General features: G+C 48.2%; 1 protein-coding gene across 8 annotated transcripts; it reads left to right on the forward strand.

Annotated features, from left to right (window-relative positions):
- The first annotated feature begins 222 nt into the window (after positions 1 to 222).
- Trmu (tRNA mitochondrial 2-thiouridylase) lies at positions 223 to 16,281 on the forward strand. Of its 8 annotated transcripts, XM_076911839.1 has the most exons (12): positions 237 to 375; positions 3,246 to 3,322; positions 3,755 to 3,920; positions 6,212 to 6,318; positions 8,969 to 9,091; positions 11,277 to 11,449; positions 12,568 to 12,696; positions 12,771 to 12,837; positions 13,793 to 13,893; positions 15,145 to 15,289; positions 15,672 to 15,754; positions 15,879 to 16,281. In XM_076911839.1, exons 3-12 carry the CDS (start codon positions 3,778 to 3,780, stop codon positions 16,029 to 16,031), a joined length of 1,224 nt encoding a protein of 407 aa, XP_076767954.1. In that variant the 5' UTR covers positions 237 to 375; positions 3,246 to 3,322; positions 3,755 to 3,777; the 3' UTR covers positions 16,032 to 16,281. The 8 variants fall into 8 exon arrangements, 7 of the variants coding, with proteins under 7 accessions (XP_076767951.1, XP_034372645.1, XP_076767954.1 ...); XR_013103413.1 differs by lacking the exon at positions 3,246 to 3,322 and having other exon boundaries at positions 223 to 375; positions 15,145 to 15,297; positions 15,879 to 16,021; XM_076911836.1 differs by lacking the exon at positions 3,246 to 3,322 and having other exon boundaries at positions 223 to 375.
- The last annotated feature ends 1,118 nt before the right edge of the window (positions 16,282 to 17,399 follow it).

Here is a 17,399-nt window from a genome sequence, read left to right on the forward strand (position 1 = left end):
TGACTCAGGAGTACCAGCTGAAAAGCACGGAAGGAAAATGGCAAGAGGAGCACGGTAGTGGTTAGGAAGCCCAACCCGCTCAACTCGTCGCTGACCTATCTGGGACGCGCCGCCAACGTGCTTCTCAGCCAATCCGCCGCGCGGAACCCGAAAGCCGGCAGAACACTGGGTGAGCGGAGCACGTTTCCGGCCGGGAGAAGAGTGAGGACGCCCCCCACTCCCCGGAGGCCGGGACTTCCGGCATAGCGTGAACACTTCCAGAAAGCTGCGGGCAGGAGTTACAGTGTGAGCAGATGTCGGCGCTGCGGCACGTCGTGTGCGCCCTGTCTGGCGGAGTGGACAGCGCGGTGACTGCGCTGCTGTTGCGGCGGAGAGGTGAGGCCAGGATTCCTCACTGGGGACAGGAGCTTGGCTCCTCCAGGTCTGAGGCCTGGTCTCTGCATACTCCGCGGGCCTCCAGTCGAGGACCGCCAACTGCTGCTGACAAAATCACTCCTGTGTTCTTCGTTGGATGACAAACTTCACTCTGAACAGCTACCAGTTCTTCCTGACTTCTAGACGTAGCCCTCCCATGGGTCCTTAGGTTCGGATCTGATCCCAACTACTCGTCTAAATTCCTCCTGCTGTGTTGTCCCACCTTATTTCAACCTCTTTCCGCATTCACCTGACAATTGTAATGGAGCCTCAGCCATGGGTCGCCTTCCCCGAGGCACGTGCTGTGGAGAGGCGCGGGCAAGGAGCCTGGACTTGGGCAAGTTTTAAGCACCCCTCAGTAAAATGGAATGACCCGTAATTTGCGATGACTGGAAAGATTAAATGACATAGTATGTATTGAAAGGGCTAGCCATGAAATATGAGATGTTGGAAAGCAGGGGCGACTTTTTTTTTATTATCACAGCTGCTATGACAAAGTAAAAGAGCCACAGGATACACGTGTGTACTACGTTGAGACAGGAAGGAGGAAGCGCAGTAGGATTTCTCTACAAAGAGCTGGCTGCAGTAACACAGGCAGGAGTCAGAGGAGCGAGTGTGGGCCAGAATAGGATGTAATGGGGTTACTCCCCAGTTGTTGAAGCTGACACAGTATTAGGGAATTTGGGGTAATGTTGAGTAGGCAGTGTGAGTCTTTGAAGGTTTCCAATGAGGACCGTAACTAGATGCTTTGGGAAATGGAGTAGGTTGACCTCGTACTTCCAGATTTATCATTTTACTACGTAAGGAAGATAAACTGCTGGCTTGTTTTTATGTCACATAAAAACTATGTGATATATGTTAGGGTCCTCTGGGAGGAGGGACCTTTAGCTGAGAAAACGTCGTCACATTGGCCTCTAGGCTAGTCAGTGGGGCAGTCTCTTAATTGATGCAGGAAGGCTCATCCCATTATGAATAATGCTATCCCTGGGCATGTAGTCTTAGGTTATATTAGAAAACGGGTTGAATAAGCCAAGGGAACAAGCCGGTGTTCTTTTATGACCTTTGATTCAATTCCTGCCTCCAGGTTCCTGACCTGAGTTTCTTCCTTGGCTAGGGCCAAATAAATCCTTTCCTCTCCTAGTTGCTTTTGGTCATGGTGTTTAACCTAACAATGGAAACCTAGCCAGAACATAGGCTGTCTCCCCTCAGGCTGCTACATCTTACTTTTAACCTTCCTTGGATGTCTTTCATGAAAGAAACTGATGGACATATCAGAGGGGGAAAAAAATCCTCTCATTTTGGCATTGAGGGCTCTTAGAGGTGATGTCTCATCCTGCAATCTGTAGAAAGTTGACCCGTCCTTGAGTGCCTGTCCCCATGCAAGTGGGTCTTGTCTCTTTGTGAGACAGTTGATCAGGCAGATGTCGCATGGGAATGGTGGGGTTCTAAAGCTCTGTGTAGAGTTTGTTCGTGCTACAAGCTTGTGGGTTTTTGGCTCTCCTTATGCCCTGGGCATTGTATTAGTCCTTGGGACACAGGATTGCATTATGCCATCTCTGCATTAGTGTAGAAGACTAGCTCAAGAGCTGAGCCCAGCATGGTTAATCTCTACAGTAGAGCACAGTCGTGCCTCCAGACAAAAGAGGGCCTCATTGCATACCAGGCTGTGTGTGACTTTAATGAGTGTGGCATTTTATTTGTTAAAGGTTTGTCAGCAAAATCCCTGGAATTTTTGGGGGAGGGGGCAGTAATCAGACACTTGAAGCTTTTTACTACAATGCCTTGTCTTTCCTTACATTCAACTTACTAAAGAGAAACAGGGTTTTGATGCAGGGTGAACACCTGTAAGTTTTCTGAAACACTGGAGGGCCACTGCTGACCTATGTGATATATGGTTGGGTATTTGTCACAGTAGAGAAGATAGATCATAAAACGTGTGGATGATAGAGCCCTATGGAATAGCCAGCACCTTGACTTAAATGTTTGGTGTTGAGAATTGAACCCAGGGCTTTCACCCATGCTAAATATGGGCTTTCCCCTGGAGGTACACCCTCTGGGTGATAAAATTCCAATAATTTAATTGTCTTTATATTTGATGACTTAGAATGTAAAAAAGTCTTAGTAACTGGATAACTTTTAAAATGAGCTTACTTGATGGCTGGAGAGATGGCTCAGCAGTTAAGAGTACTGACTGCTTTTCCAAAAGTCCTGAGTTCAATTCCCAGCAACCACTTGGTGGCTCACAGCCATCTGTAATGGGATTTGGTGCCCTCTTCTGGTGTGTCTGAAAACAGCTACAGTGTACTCATATAAATAAAATAAATACATCTTAAAAAATAAGTTTACAGCCGGGCAGTGGTGGCGCACACCTTTAATCCCAGCACTTGGGAGGCAGAGGCAGGAGGATTTCTGAGTTTGAGGTCAGCCTGGTCTACAGAGTGAGTGAGTTCCAGGACAGCCAGGGCTATACAGAAAAACTCTTGTCTTGAAAAACCAACAAAACAAAACAAAAAACAACAAAAAAAACCCCAACCAACCAAACAAACAAAACCAAAAAACAACAAAAAATAAGTTTACTTTACCTTAAAAATATTTTAAATTCTATGTGTATGGATGTTTTGCCAACATGTATGTCTGTGCACCATGTGTGTACCTGGTATTAAGGCTGGCCAGATGAAGGTATCAGATCTCCTGGAACTGGAGTTACAGTTTTGTGACCTGCTGTGTGGGTGCTGGGAATTAACCTGGGTCTGTTGAAGAATCAGCAAGTGCTCTTAACCCCAGAGCTATCTCTCCAGCCCTGATTCTTTTTTTTTTTTTTTTTTTAACAGAATCTTGATATGTAGCTTGGGATTAACCTCAAACCCGGTATCTTCCTTCCCTAGCCTCCCAGATACTGAAATCATAGGTATGCGTTACCACGTCTGGCTGAATGGTAGCTTGTGTTTGCATTGGGATCTGAGTTTCTGCTCACCATTCAATCATTCAACATATATCTGATAGACCCCTGCTATGTGTTACACACGTGCATTGTATTGATACATATGTAGAGACACAACATGGGAGAAAGCTTGTTTTATTTACTCTGGGGACACAGACAACTTGAGTGCACAATGTACTAGAAGGTAGGCGCCTTACCACTACCAGTGTGATGAGGGCTAAAGGGAAGGAGTGCCCACAGGTATTTTACTAAAATGTAAGCCAGGCCCTAGGCCACATGACATGTGTGGACTGCCATTCAAAATATACGAGACATTGGGGAGGGGGGAGGGGGGTATGGTGTGTCACAACTGCGTGGAACACAGAAATCCCTGCTTTTTACCCTAACTTCTCTCTTCAGGTTACCAGGTGACAGGGGTATTTATGAAGAACTGGGACTCTCTGGATGAACAGGGCATTTGTGCTGCTGACAAGGACTGTGAAGATGCATATAAAGTCTGTCAGATCTTAGACATCCCTTTCCACCAGGTGTCCTATGTGAAGGAGTATTGGAATGATGTATTCAGGTGAGTGTGGACCAGTGCACAGGCAGGGTTTATGGTATTGTAAAGCTTTTCCAAGGGAGGTTGGTTGGAAATAGTCAGTACTTCCTCATAGAGGTGACCAAGACTGTGCTGAAGCTGGGCACCAGGGACCTGGCCCACAGCGCCCTCACACTCTTTTTTGGGATAGTTCCCACCTGCCAGAGGTTTTGCTAATGCTTTTCTGAACTATGGCTTGAGGAGTGAAGGCTGAGACCTCCCCAGAAGATGCTGGGAGATGAGTGTCAGTCAGTTCCCATACACTGTGTGTAAGTGGTGATGGGAATGTTCTGCTGAGTTTCTTATCAACTTGACAAAATCCAGGGTAATGTGAGGAGAGGGAGTTTTCAACTGAGAAAATACAGACAAGTCTGTGGGCTGTTTTATTGATTGACAGCTGTGGGAGGACACAGCCCACCAAAGGACAGGGCGTCCCTGTCTGTACAAGAAAGCAGGCTGACGCCGGGCAGTGGTGGCACACGCCTTTAATCCCAGCACTTGGGAGGCAGAGGCAGGCGGATTTCTGAGTTCGAGGCCAGCCTGGTCTACAGAGTGAGTTCCAGGACAGCCAGGGCTACACAGAGAAACCCTGTCTCGAAAAACCAAAAAAAAGAGAAAGAAAGCAGGCTGACAAGCCAGTAAGCAGCACCCCTTCATGGCCTCTGTATCAGCGTCTGCCTATGGTTCCCGCCCTGCTTGATATCCTGTCCTGACTTCCCATAAAGATAGACTGTGATCAGGACATATAAGCCAAATAAACCCTTTCCTTCCCTGGTCGCTCTTGGCCATGGTCTTTATCACAGCAGTAGAAAACAAGACAAGACAGGAGATTGGAAGGGAAGGGTTTTTTGAGGCAACTCCTTGTCTTTTGAAAACAAGAAGTAGCCAGTAAAACTTTCATCAAATCAAACACCGTATTATGTTCATTATGTGCAACATTTGGGAGTACAGCATGGCCCTGTTTTGTAGGAATTGGCTACTAGTTGGGTGATAGGCTCTTTACCAGAGGTGTTGATGGTAGAGGACATTTCCTGGGTTGAGAAGAGGGGGCATGGTGTGGCATGGAGTGTGGTCTGGCAGCCTCATAGAAGAGAAGGAGCCTGAGCAGCTTCAAGCAGGTTGTGAATAGCAGCTGTTCTGTGAGGTTCCAGGGCCATGGTGAGCAGGGAGAATGAACGCCCCTCATCCATCTCAGGAACGTGAAGTTTGCCTAGCCACTTATTCCTGCAGAGAAAGACATCCAGGGCTAGTTTCTGGTGAACTCTGACAATGCTTGGAAGCCCTTGCACATATCAGAGACAACAGGCCATGTTCACTGTGGATTACCCTTGCCTAAATAGGCCTCAGTCTCAACTTTGACACTTACAAGATCTTGGACACTTTATTTGATTTTTCTAAGTCTCAGTTTTCTTATCTTTAAATTAAGGATAATGCCAATACCTGCCAAGAATATTATAGAAATGAGTTGAAGTCATACAAGGTTCTAGACATTTACAAGTCCATTTACAAGTGTTTTGGGTACTTTCTTTTGCTGTGACAAAATATTGTGACTAATAGAGTTTTTTTCCAAGGGGGATAAAAGTCCATCATGGTAGCAGGAACAGCAGCAGAGAGAGTGAACTGGGAATAACATGTGGCTTTTAAAACCTCAAAACTCACTGCCTATGACAGACTTCCTCCAGCAGGGCCATACCTCCTGAGCCTGCACAAATAGCACTGGGGACTATCTTAATTAGGGTTTTATTGCTGTGCACAGACACCATGACCAAGACAACTCTTATAAGGACAACATTTAACTGGGGTAGGTTTACAAGTTCAGAGGTTCAGTCCATTATCATCAAGGTAGGAACATGGCACTCTCCAGGCAGACATGGTGCAGGAGGAGCTGAGAGTTCTACATCTTCATCTGAAGGCCACTGGGAAAGACAGGCTTCCAGGCAGCTAGGATGAGGGTTTTAAAGCCCATGTCCACAGTGACACACCTACACCAACAAAGTCATACTTTGTAATAGTGCTATTCCTTGGGCTGAGCATATAGAACCCATCACAGGGACCAAGTATTTATACTTCTGAGGCTGTGGGGGCCGTTCTCATTCAGACGTGAGTTCTAAGAAGTCACTTGACATGGTAGGAAAATGGCTTGATAATGAAGCTCTCATGTCTCCTCAAAGTGCAGTTTTGGAATAATAAAGAGAAATTAAACATTAAACAAGCATCTTAACTCCCTTATTTTTAAGGAATGTATCACTTAGATCCGAGTTTTTCTTTTATTCCAGTGACTTTTTGAACGAGTATGAAAAGGGAAGAACCCCCAACCCAGACATCAGCTGCAATAAGCATATCAAGTTCAGTTGCTTTTATCATTATGCTGTGGACAATCTTGGTAAGGAATTGACATTTCTTCATTCATTTGTTAAAATCATAGCTTTTCAGATACAGTCAGAAGCCAGAACCTTGTAGACAGTTTTGTCTTTCAGAATGAAAGTACTCACTGAGGAAGAAAGAACTTTCTAGTTCAGCATGAACATTAGGAGAGGTGCCCTCCATCATGGGCAGGCACATCTGAGAGAAGACGTGTTGGGCCATTGACCTAAAGGCTAAAAGGTGGCAGTAGCCTAAGCAAAGGACTCTCAGGAAATAGGATTCAGAACTAAAGTCAGTAGTGACTCCAGAAGGAATACTCATCAGTGAGAACAGAGACGGCAGGAGTGGAAACCTGAGGGTCACCTGTGTCACCTGGAGCATGGGACATGTCTGCCAAACAGAAAGTGATAGCACACAAGGCTGAGGCAGGACTGTTGTGTGTTTGAGGACAGCCAAGCTTCATAGCAAATTCTAAGCCCTTCTGGCCCATATAGTGAAACCCTGCCCAAGTGAAGGAAGGAAAGAGGGAGGGAGGGAGGGAGGGAAGGAAAGGAAGGAAGGAAGGAAGGAAGGAAGGAAGGAAGGAAGGAAGGAAGGAAGGAGGCAGCCAGGCAGGCACCTGGGCAGGCCAGTAGGCTGGCCAGGCCACAGCCGGAAGAGTACAAGGTGGAAGTCAGCAGACTACTCACAGAGCCTCAGGCCAGGACCCAAGGGCTTGTGTGTCATTTCACTATACTGTCAAGGAGAATACTGCTTAAACTGAGAGTCAGTGCTGTCTAGAGTGTGGCTGCAGGAGCCTAGGACACCGAGCCTCTTAAGTGCATTTGTGGTGAGGTTCAGCCAGACCATGATGTGTAGTGGCCCTAAGTGTAGTCTGTGTCACATTCTACCTGGTTCCCTGTTGCAGCATCTCCCTGTCTCTCTGGGTCCCTATTCTGTTCTGGGTTTGAAGCCCGCACTAGAGCCCACCTGAGGGTCAAACATCTGAAATCTAGGCTTCTGTCTCAATCAACTCCACAAGTATTCATGCACACTTACATAACACACATTTACCTACGTACAAACAGACATATACATTTGGATCGATGGACAGACGGGGCAGAGCTCCCCAAGTAACCAGAAGGTTGGGCCTGGCCAGAGTGTGGGTGTCTGAATGTATATGTGTCTATGCAAATTTGTTTGTGTAAAGGATCTTAAGTCTTTTCCTTTCCTTCCTCTCTGGTTCACAAAGCGTTAACCAGCTTAGCTGGAGAGCTCCCCCGTTAAGAAAAAGGTGATAATTCCTGTGAAGCCATTGGTTTCCGGCACTTGTATAACTAAGAATCAAAGAGAGTAAATATTATTAATACTAAGCAGCCTTTACAATGGCAAAACCAAGTTTTGCCCCCATTAACGCTCTGCCCAATCAGCTACCTTCCAGAGAGAACCACTGGTGCTCGGGCAGGCTCCCAGCAGGTGTCCATTTGTTCCTGGACATTAAAAGTCCTGGGTATAGTATAGTCACTTTTCTCTGCTTACCTCAGCGGTGGGCATTATCTCTTATCAGTTATCTCTTATCAGTCAGTGCTCTGTAAGCGCTATTCCCACCGGGCTACAGCATCAGGATTCACTCCACTTCCTCCTGCTGTTGAATATTTTGGTTTTCAGTTTTTCCTTAGTGTTGTAAAAACTGATAACTTTTTTGTACTTAAATCTTTATGTGTGTAAGACAAGACTGAGTGAGTCTGACTTTGGAAAGGCTCTGTAAAGATGTGAGGTTCTATTAGCTCACATTAGGAGTTGAAGGGAGCCTGCCTGCTTGCCTAGTGAGCTGTCTCTCAGGCCTCTGTGCCCTATGCTCTGTGTCCAAGGTTTCAGTGAGTCTTGTTCTGCTTCGTGCTTCTTTATCTAGGCTGATATCTTAGTTCACTTCCTATTGCTGGGATAAAAAGCATGACCAAAATCATCTTAGGGAAGGGTTATTTGGGTCATGTGTCCCAATCACAATCTATTCTCAGGAGAACCCAAGGCAGGAACTGATGCAGAGACCACAGAGGAACGTTTCTTACTGGCTACTTCCCATGGCTTGTTCAGCCTGCTTTCTTATATGACACAGGACTGTCTTCCTGGGGTAGTGCTGCCCACATCTGTCATTTAACAAGAAAATGTCCCACAACCTGGGTATGGTGTCACACGCCATTAGTCCTAGCATTTGGGAGACGGGGAGTTTAGGACTAGTCTGGTCTATACAGTCAGTTTCAGGACAGCTAGTACTATGTAGAGAGACCCTGACTCAAAAAAAGAAGAAGAGGAAGAGGAGGAGAAAGAGGAAGCGGAGGAGGAGGAGGAGAAAATGCCACACACACTTTCCTAAGGCCAGTCTGATGAAAAAAAAATATTAATTCAGTTAATTTTTATTTATGTGCATTGGTGTGAGGGTGTCAGATCCTTTGGAACATGAGTTACAGACAGTCGTGAACTGCCATGTGAGTGCTGGCTGGGAATTGAACCCAGGTCCTTTGGAAGAGGAGACAGTGCTCTTAACCACCGATCCATCGCTCATCATCATCTTAATTAAGGATTCCTCTTCCCAAGTGACTCCAGTTTGTGTAGAGTTTTCAAAAACTAACTAGTACCACTGCCAGTAAGTGAGCCTCACAGTGGATCCTTGTGTTTTGAAAACACTCCAGGAGCAGATGCTGTTGCCACTGGCCACTATGCAAGGACCTCACTGGAGGATGAAGAAGTCTTTGAGCAAAAGCATATTAAGAGACCAGATGGGCTGTTCAGAAATCGATTTGAAGTCAGAAACCGTAAGTTCATGTGCGTGGTCAGAGCTGTAATCTCTGTGAGCACAGGATACTTAGAAGGATGGCAGGAGCGGGTGGCTGAGCATCCAGCCCCGCCCAGCCCTGGGTCTCCCAATGAGCTGGTTTGTTTAGTTCACATTTGCAAAGGCACAGGCAGAGCGGGGTTGCTTCCCCAAAGGCTTGTGGTTGAGCATTGAGATGGTTGGGAGCCAGGGTGAGAGCTGAGGAAGGCGAACCAGAAGCTTACCATCTAGGTCATTACGTGTTCCTAACCTGAACTTCCAAAAATATTGGGGAAAGTCTTTGACAGTGATAATGGGAATGGTCCTAACAGGGCCCAAGCAGATGGAGAGTCATTTCCTGGCTTGAATAGGGACATCTGCTCGTGCCAAGGACAGGCTCACCTTTGTCTGCCCCCCACTTGTTCTGATTCTCCGCAGAGTGTCAAGCACTGTGTTGACTGACTTGTCTGTGGTAGTTTAATAGTGTCTTGGTTTTCAGTGTGCATTTTAGGCAAACCAAAGCTGCTTTTGTGGCTCTTGTCTGAGTCCTAGGGAATCATACAAGTAGATCATGCAAACAGAACGGAACAGATCTTGGGCTTGGGGATGGCTGTAGTTGTTGGGGACCTGACCGTGTAACCAGCTGTTTGTCATATGAACATTATGCAGTGCCTGGAGGAACAGATAGAACGGGAGGGTCCCAGAAACGAGTGATCTCTGGAGCAGACATAGCTCCGTTCTGCTGTTTCCTTTCATGGCACGTTTGTTAGTGTTACCAGCTTCCTGTTTTAAAGTCGTAGGTTTTCAGTGAGTTTTAAAGTGACTCAGAAGGTAGATGTGGGACACATACCTGCAATCTCAGCACTTGGGAGGCTCAAAAAACAGTCAAAAGGATCCAGGACAAAATAACTTAGAAGCAAGAAAAAATGCACACAAACACTATTTGAGAACATTTTGTTTTGGGACAGAGATTGAGTTGGAGCGTTATGTCGGCAAACAGGTGCATTGTTTTTGACAAAGTAACAGGACGTAAACGGGAGGCAGGTCAGTCCATAGCACAGCCTTTCAGTGCCTGCATCACCATGGCCAGCTCTCCGTTTCACTGTAACCATGGAGCATTCTCCATTACAAGGAGATGGAAGCCAGCGGTGGAAACATTCGGGCATACAATGTGTGTAGTGGGTTTAAACTGTGGAGCTGGGAAATGGGGCTCAAGCCCTGGAACCTGTGTAAAAACGCCAGGCATGGTGGTTTGTACATATAATCCCAATGCTGGGAGGCAGGGAGAGGCTAGACTGTCTAGCCTAGTTGGTGAGTTCTGAGCCAATGAGAGACCATCTCAAAACAGAAAACGAGTGACGCCTGAGGAGCAGCAGTTGAGGATGTCATCTGACTTCCACACGTGTACTAACATGTACAAACTCTCAAATGCATGTGCACACACACAGTTGAGCTGAATTTCACTAATGGGATGTCTCCTGGTACTGTATCTGAGGAAGGTGAGGGGGAGCAGATCTGTCCATCAGCCCCACCAGCTCACAGACGGGAGTGGAACTGACTGACTGGGAAACTTATCTGGCTGCCTTCTCAGGCTCGAAATCAGCAGGGCCAGCGCCACTCACGCCTGTAAGTGAATGCAGTAAGAATTCTTTATAGTTATGTGGAGAGTGTTAGAGACTACAGCAAGGCTGCTAACATGTTGGTCTGGATGTGTAGCAAAGCAGTTTCCACCAAGGAGGTGCATTCTACAGAGCCATCTCCACCGAGGCTGGCTGAAGGCCAGAGCGCAGTGTGGGTAAACACACCACTACCTACACTGCTTACGCTAGTTCAGCATCATTCTGGATCAACTGTCTTGTCTGGTCCCAGCTGTGACGGAAGTTAAGACTGGTGCTTCTCACTGCACTGTTTTCTCATATAGTGTTTACTGTTTGAAAGGCTTATAGTCAAGATTCCCAGCAGGAAGAATTTCTGTATGTAAGATCTACATTCCTTGTCTTGTTCCCAGGAACTAAGCCAGGGCCAGAGTGTTGTATGCATTAGCCTTGCTGGTTTTCTCTCCTGTAGTCTTTTGAAATGGGTTTTGCTTTTGGCAGACTTGGGGTAACTGCTCACACAGAACGGCATTAAAGCAAAGAGTCATTATCTGTGTTCCAGCAATGACTTTTGTTTTTTACTTTTGGCAGCCGTAAAACTTCTCCAAGCAGCTGACAGCTTTAAAGACCAGACCTTCTTTCTCAGCCAGGTTTCCCAGGATGCCCTGAGAAGAACCATCTTCCCCCTGGGGGAATTAACAAAAGATTTTGTAAAGAAAATAGCTGCGGAGAATGGACTCCATCATGTGCTTCAGAAGAGAGAGGTAGGAGTGAGCGGCTTGCCGTTGATTCGTGAATGTTTCCATCCATGTTGTCATGGTACAGGCAGGGCCGGGCTCTGGCCCCTATTCCAGGACCCCATCGGGCCTAGCCACAGAGCACAGTTGCAGGTGAGGAGCACCTGAGGCCTCCCTTCTCCTTCCTGCTCCCTCTTGTGCCTGCGGTGGCTGACTGCTTTCTCAGCAGACATAGTAGCTGGCTTAGCCAGCAATGAGTAGGGCAGGGAGCAGCCATGCTGGTTCATTCCATGAGGCAGGAGTCTGCAGTCATCAGTACACAGTGCTGCCCATCCAAGGATACAGTAACAGACAGTCCATCCCTGTCTTCTCAGAGCTCCCTGGGAGGGACTATCACACACCTGCATCTTGGAAACCATGTTAACCCCTGTGGAGGGAGACCTGGGGGCCTGTGAGAAGCCACAGTAGTTAAGGTTTGATGAGAGGTTAGCTCAGCTGTAGTCACTACTTAGGTCAGACTTCTGGGAACAGGCATGACTGTGCCTTTTATCAGCAAGTCTACATTGCCAAAAAGAATGTCCCTTGCCTGTTCTACGTCTTCCCTGTTGCTCAGTTGATAGAATTTGTCCATGGTGGAAACTTAGGGAATCACTGCAGTATATGGGGAGATCCTGGTCTCATGGCCTTTGTTTGAGAGAAATGTACACTGAGGAATAATTGCAGAGCTACTTGCCCAGAACAGTCCTAGGGCAGTCAGCTTCTTGTCTAGACTATGCCAGGCTTAGCCAGCTATAGCCAGTCTTCATCCTGACTCCCCTGCTGCCCTGAGTTGGCCTGGCCCTGCTTCCTGCTTCTATCTTGGTCCCTGGCTCTCCAGCATTGAGCAGTCTAGGTTGCTCTCCTGAATTGCTCATGGGTTACATACAGAAATTCTTCCTGCTGGGAATCTTGACTATAAGCCTTTCAAACAGTAAACACTATATGAGAAAACAGTCTAGTTGCAAATGATGCAGTGTGTTTACACTGTAGCATCTACTTTGAAGCCACACTTGGCAAGACAAGACTTTGTCTAGGCCCTCAAGTTCTGTTTGTGTCTGCTGAGCTCTGGAGACTCCTGCAGCACAGTCTGCTCTCTCCCCTCCCAGCCCAGCCCAGCTCTCTGCTCCCTGGTTTGCCTCCTGGCTTCTGCTCACATCATGTTGGCCTTCCTCTCATTCCAGAGCATGGGCATCTGCTTCATTGGTAAGAGAAACTTGGAGCATTTCCTTCTTCAGGTAAGTGTCATCTGACATGAGTGGCTGTCTGCTCTGGGCCTGGGCCTCCAGTAGTGATGAAAACTGTCTTCCAGTATTTGCAGCCTCAGCCTGGAAAGTTTATTTCTATTGAGGATAATACAGTTCTGGGAACACATAAAGGTGAGTCCTGCCAGTTTTGGGAAGCAAAGGCCAGGCCTAACTCCTGTCCATTCCTTGAAGGGCTCATGGAGGCCTTAAGGGATAGGCTGGGATGGGTACATGTTGTATGAGTAGTCACTCTGACATTCGTGTGTGTTGTGATGCTGTATCTTGTGAACACTGGTGTTAATCTCTAGATTCAGAGCTGGAGTGAGAGAGTGTGTGTCTGTGTTACATTACTGAAAGTAAGGTGTTGATGCTATGGGATACTGCAGGAAGTGACTGGAGAAAGAACGTAGCTGACCTCATAGCCAGGTGACTGAGGAAGCACATGGGTGCCATTCACATAATCACAGAGCAAGGCCACCATGACTGCACTGTGCAGGGTAGGGACAGAGGCAAGTGCTCACAGCCCTTAGGTGGGAACAGAGGTCATATACTTCCTGAGACTTGATGTCTAACCTGATCTGTGGGACTAGCTGGAAAGACAGGGTACACTTTTTTCTTTTGCCATGCATGACCCCTGTGGAGGGAGCAGGGCTCCCTGGGAGTAGGGCGAGACCCAGCTGAACTGGGTGTTATATTGGAGAAGAGGACCTTGCTGGAGACAGTGCTGCTGTTCCTAGCATCCAGCAGTTAGGAGACCCGTGAATCCTGCCAGATTGCCTCTGCCAGGGCACGTGTGTTCCTGCAGAGGTAGAACTGGTGAGCAGGTGGCCTGCCCATGCATGAGGTGGGGTATGTTACGGATACCAGGAGTGTGCTTAGTAAGCACAAGACCTACTTTACGAGCTGCAGCCCCATGGGGGTTAGTGCTGGCATTTGTGCCAGGCTTAGTACCATCCTAGTCATTGTCATATCCCTCGAGTCCTGAACCCAAGGCAGGCTGTACACAGGTGTATGGTTAAGGCCTCAGCAATCCATAACCTCCCATTTGTGAGAGCTGAAGTGTGCCTTCTGGAATACTATTTCATAGGTTGGTTCCTGTACACTTTGGGCCAGAGAGCTAAGATCAGCGGCTTGAGAGAGCCATGGTATGTGGTGGAGAAGGATAGCACCAAGGGTGACGTGCTTGTGGTAAGTGAGGGTGGTGTTCGCTGTCTGGTGTTCCAATAAGAGGGGCAGTTTGCTGATTGCCAAGGGCCTGGAGCAGCAGACCTGCCCTCCATAGCTTCCTGGGACAGGTGTAAGGTAACAGGTCTTCATATGAAGTACTCACTAGGCTCCTGTTACAGCTGACAATGCACCGGTCATTGCACCCATTCCTAGAAAATCTGTCCTGTTTTGCAAAGGGGGATGAGACTCAGAGTGGGTAACTTGCTAAGGCCTCTCATGGAGAGGAAGTAGTCATTGTGGCCAGACAGCTCTCCCACCCATCCCTCCATGGAAGGGTCCTAGAAGTCCTTGTGGGCTGAGGTAGTTAGGTTAGGACCAGGCTATGCCCTCAGCTACATGGGACCCTGATCCATTCTGGTGTGTCCTAGGCCCTAGAGCAGAAATTCTCCAAGGGGGCTTTGGGGATGTTGACAGTAGCAAGAGATTTTGGATTATGATTTGTTGGGGACAGAGGAGTAGGTGCTACTGGCATCCTGTCTGTGACAGTCATTGAATCCCAGCTCCCAGGAGTGCAAGAGTGAGAATCCTGCTTGGGGCAGGCTGAGCTGCCAGAGTGCAGTCAGACACTGGAGGATCCACAGGTGCACAGGCCACAGACATCTTCCCAGAAGAGCAGCATGGGAAATGTCTACTCGGGCTTAAGTGTCTTTAACCATAAGCTCTCAGAGATGCCTGCTGAGAAAAGCCAGAAGGGTTATTACATTAAGGGTCAAGGTGTCTAGTGCTTCTGGTTCTGCCCTAGGGGAGACTTAGCTGCCCTAGGCAACACAAGGGTTCTTTGGTGCAGAGACTAGTGGTGAATCAGATGTGTATGGCCAGCCTTACACATCTGGAAGCATGCAGGGCCAACACCCTTCAGCCCCTGCTTTCCTCAGCCAGTTGTTGCTGGTAGGATTCATGGCCATTCCAAGAGGCCATTAACACAAAACAGTCTTCAGAGCATGGTGGGGGTGGCTAGAGGTGGGGGAGGGGGATCTCTCCTTTGTCCCCTGCTACTGCCTCATGGCCATCCCTTCTCTCTTCTTCCTTTTCTCATCTGAAAACCAGGGTGAGCGGAGCCTTAAGCTGATGAAATGATTTCTACCTGTGGGCTGACACATGAATGGGGCTGGCTTATAGTTAGTTATGGATGTGCCCTTAGTTAGGCTTGTTCTTAGTATGACACCTGCTGAGGGCTGCTCTCCTCAAAGACGTCTGTTCTCTGCTCGGCAGGCTCCCCGGGTAGACCACCCGGCTCTGTACAGGGACCTGCTCAGGACCAACAGAGTACACTGGATTGCTGAGGAACCACCTGCTGCCTTGGTCAGAGACAAGATGATGGAGTGCCATTTCCGTTTCCGCCACCAGATGGCACTAGGTGACTGGGTAGGAGGGAGCCCTTGTTGCTAAGCTCCCTGGGGTCAGATTAAGCTAAACCAGAGAGACTGTACACTTGAAGTATTCCCTTGAGAACATTGGAAAGTCCCTGTTATTAATATTGTAACTTCAGAAGTGGTGATAATTTGAATCAAACCAGAACTTCTGGGAAATTGGGTTCCAATATGAGGGGTTGGGTTACAGTATATTCTATTCTGAGGTGTCATGCCCATAGGCAGGTCAGATTTGAGCCGTTTTGTGCACTGTCCTATCCTTCAGCAGGCAGGATGTTGGGTGTCCCTGCACCCACAGAAGGCTGTCCCCTCTCCCATGGAGGGGTTGTGGTTGGCAGGCTCACGCCCATCTCATGGTTCTCCCCACAGTGCCCTGTGTGCTGACCCTCAATCAGGATGGCACTGTGTGGGTGACAGCTGTGAAGGCTGTGAGGGGCCTTGCCCTGGGACAGGTGAGTGGGTCATTGAAGGGGAAAATACCCAGTGGGGGTGAGCGGCTGAACATTGCTCTCATGGGACAGGTACTTTCAGCTCTGCCTAGAGTCAGGCGCGCATAGTGAGCCTCTCTCCCTCCAGTTTGCAGTGTTCTACAAGGGTGAGGAGTGCCTCGGCAGTGGGAAAATCCTGCGCTTAGGGCCATCTGCCTACACACTCCAGAAGGGCAAGAACAGAACCCGAGTGGCTCCTGAGGTCTCCAGTGACAGCCCAGGCCTGCAGCCCACATCCTGACGAAGGCCAAGGAGGAGGCGTTAGAGCAGAGTCTGCAGCAGGATGGTCAGTGATGGGCTTTGGTGCTTCCAGAATCAATGGACAGGCTGGCTGCAGAGCCAGGGCAGCCTGAGGAAGGAGCGTGTGTGCTGCTGCTCCAGGAAAGCAGAGGCAGGTGCTGGGTCTGCCCTGAGGGCCCTGATGGAGCTACTCTTCCACAGCATCCAGGAGGCCAGCGGGAACAGCATCAAATAAAACTGTCAAAGTCTGACCACTGTGTCTGGGGCTTGCCTGAGGCCAGAGTAGACTGCAGTGGCTGTACTCCTTACACAGAGCAGCAGGCATGGGAGGGCTATGGCCCACTTCCCCCTCCTGAGGCCTGAGCTCTACAAAGGGAAGGCAGAGTATCTGCACTAGGCCTTTCCTTGTCAGGAATGCTGACATGTGAGTTAGCCCTTCCCCTAGCAGTGCCCATATCAGGTAGAAACCAGTGTTTTCCTGTCACCTTGTCACTGGCTTGAAGTGAACACATGTGTGAGGAAACACACAGCAGAAGATGACCTTTACCTGGAGGGATGCATGAGTTACAGGCCTGAGCTGGCTCTTTTGTGCAGCAAAACCAGGTGGAGACCCTGGGGAAGGGGGCCAAAGGGAAAGGGGTGCCCATTACTTCTCTGCTCCCATTTTTCCCCTAGTGTAGCACCACTGGGCAGATGTGAGATAATACAGAAGGACAAAGGTCTTGAAAACTCACCCTTCTGGACAAGAACCTACATGGAGAAGGCTAGATGCAGCACTGCAGAAAGTAGTGCCTGGAGCCTAGCCAGGTCGCTTACTTGAGATTAGGGTTGGAACCAGGCCAGGCTCAAAACAACTCAGGGTGCCACTGGAGTTTTCAAAGCCAAGTGAAAAGATGATGGACAGAGCCCTAAGGTCACAGATGCAGCACTGGAAGGCAGATGCAGAAAAGAAGGTACAGTGCAAAACCAGATTGTAAAATTGAAGATCACACACAAAATGTAAGAAGCTCCCCAGATGTAGCAGCGTGTAGATGACAGGACAGAATGAGTGAGCAGAGACTTGGTGAGTACTCAGACCTGCAGAACCGGAGCGCTCAGTCGTCCCCACAGGGTCCTCACCACAGTACCAGGAGGAAAGGCAGATGCAGAAAACAAAGCCGAGGGCTGGAGAGATGGCTCAGAGGTTAAGAGCACTGAGTGCTCTTCCAGAGGTCCTGAGTTCAATTCCTAGCAACCACATGGTGGCTCACAACCATCTGTAATGGGACCCAATGCCCTCTTCTGAAGTGTCTGAAGACAGCAACAGTGTACTCACATACATGAAATAAATCTTAAAAAAAAAAAAAAAAAAAAAAAAAAAAAAAAAAAA

This window comes from Arvicanthis niloticus, chromosome 13, assembly GCF_011762505.2.
Source record: "Arvicanthis niloticus isolate mArvNil1 chromosome 13, mArvNil1.pat.X, whole genome shotgun sequence".
Classification (NCBI taxonomy): Eukaryota; Metazoa; Chordata; class Mammalia; order Rodentia; family Muridae; genus Arvicanthis; species Arvicanthis niloticus.